Source organism: Eimeria tenella, genomic scaffold (assembly GCF_000499545.2).
Source record: "Eimeria tenella Houghton genomic scaffold, Eth_scaff45, whole genome shotgun sequence".
Classification (NCBI taxonomy): domain Eukaryota; phylum Apicomplexa; class Conoidasida; order Eucoccidiorida; family Eimeriidae; genus Eimeria; species Eimeria tenella.
This window is the reverse complement of record NW_013543375.1, coordinates 180331-181590: the sequence shown is the minus strand read 5'-3', so window position 1 is coordinate 181590 and position 1260 is coordinate 180331. Positions and strand designations below refer to the sequence as shown.

The 1260-nt window shown below is 44.4% G+C and overlaps 1 protein-coding gene across 1 annotated transcript in view; it reads right to left on the bottom strand.

Moving 5' to 3' along the window:
* Positions 1-236: 236 nt before the first annotated feature.
* The window catches only part of ETH_00009940 (proteasome PCI domain-containing protein, putative), a gene marked incomplete at both ends in the record, with an annotated part of 4889 nt that continues 3865 nt past the window's right edge, over positions 237-1260 (bottom strand). Inside the window, one exon of the mRNA XM_013377065.1 lies at positions 237-402. Coding sequence (XP_013232519.1) covers positions 237-402 — 166 coding nt within the window. The remainder of the gene's footprint in view (positions 403-1260) is intronic.

Here is a 1260-nt window from a genome sequence, read left to right as displayed (position 1 = left end):
TGCTGCAGCGTGTTGCACTACGACTAAGGCTGGCGGCTCGGTTTAGCAGCAGCAGCAGCAGCAGCAGCAGCAGCAGCAGCAGCAGCAAAAGACTCGTTGAGTTTGAAAAGCTTGAGAAGCGGAAAGCGAAGTTGAACGGCATTGTTTTTTTATTTTTTTTGCTGCAGCGGCGAACTTAGTGGATTTGGGGAATAAAAAAGAAATAAATGCGAACTAAAGTGGAATTAAATCGCCAATTACTGCAGAGTCGACACCGGAGTTGGAATTGTTTCGGAAGGTTGTGCAGAATGTTTGACGCTTTCCTTGGCCTGCCGGAGTGTACGTACAGCTGAGGCCCAGTGCTCCAGCTGGCCCAGCACCTCTTCCCACTGCGCGCGCCCGAACTCGCGCTGAATTGCAGTTCTGCGCCCGCAAAGCAGTTCAAAAACTCCCAAATTCCAAATCAAAACACTTTATTTCTTATTTTCCGAAGTTTCCGCAAAAAAACCGAAAAAACGACAAAAAACGACAAAAATCCGATGCCGCACGCCACAGAAACCGGAATTCAACATGCGCAAACTCACACCAAGACGCCATCAGCCGCAACAGATGCGCAAGAGTTTTAAAATATGCAAATTAATTTCAAAAGATGCAAGTTAATTTCAACTTTAAAAGTTAAAATTAATTTCAAGAGAGGCAAATTAATTTCAACTTTGGAAGATTAAAATTAATTTCAAAAGATGCAAATCTGAAAATTAAAATGAATTTCAAAAGATGGAAATTGATTTCAAAAAATTGGAAACAGAATTTCAAAAGATGCAAATGAAGAGCAGTTTCAAAACGCGCGTGCAACTTCCGAACCACCAAAGAAAAGAGCTTTTTCTGGCATTTTGAGTTCCATTTAAACAAACAAATATGAATAAATATAATCAAGTAGAAATAATGCATTAAATTAAACACTAAAGAGGCACTTTCGCGTAAAAAAGAGCAAAACAGCAATTCAACTTCTCCAAAAACCCTCAAAGACCACTTGAAGAAGCCCTTCAACGCCCACTTAAAAGCCCTCGAAACCCACCCATTCCAAACCCTTTCCAAACCCCAAACCCTCCCAAACCCTCCCAAACCCTCCCAACCCCCCCAAACCCTCCCCCAACCCCCCCAAACCCTCCCAACCCCCGCAAACCCCCAAACCCTCCCAACCCCCCCGCAAAACCCCTCGTTGAAACCCGCGTCAACGCCTCCTCCAAACCCCCCACAAACCCCCGCAAACCCCCACAAACC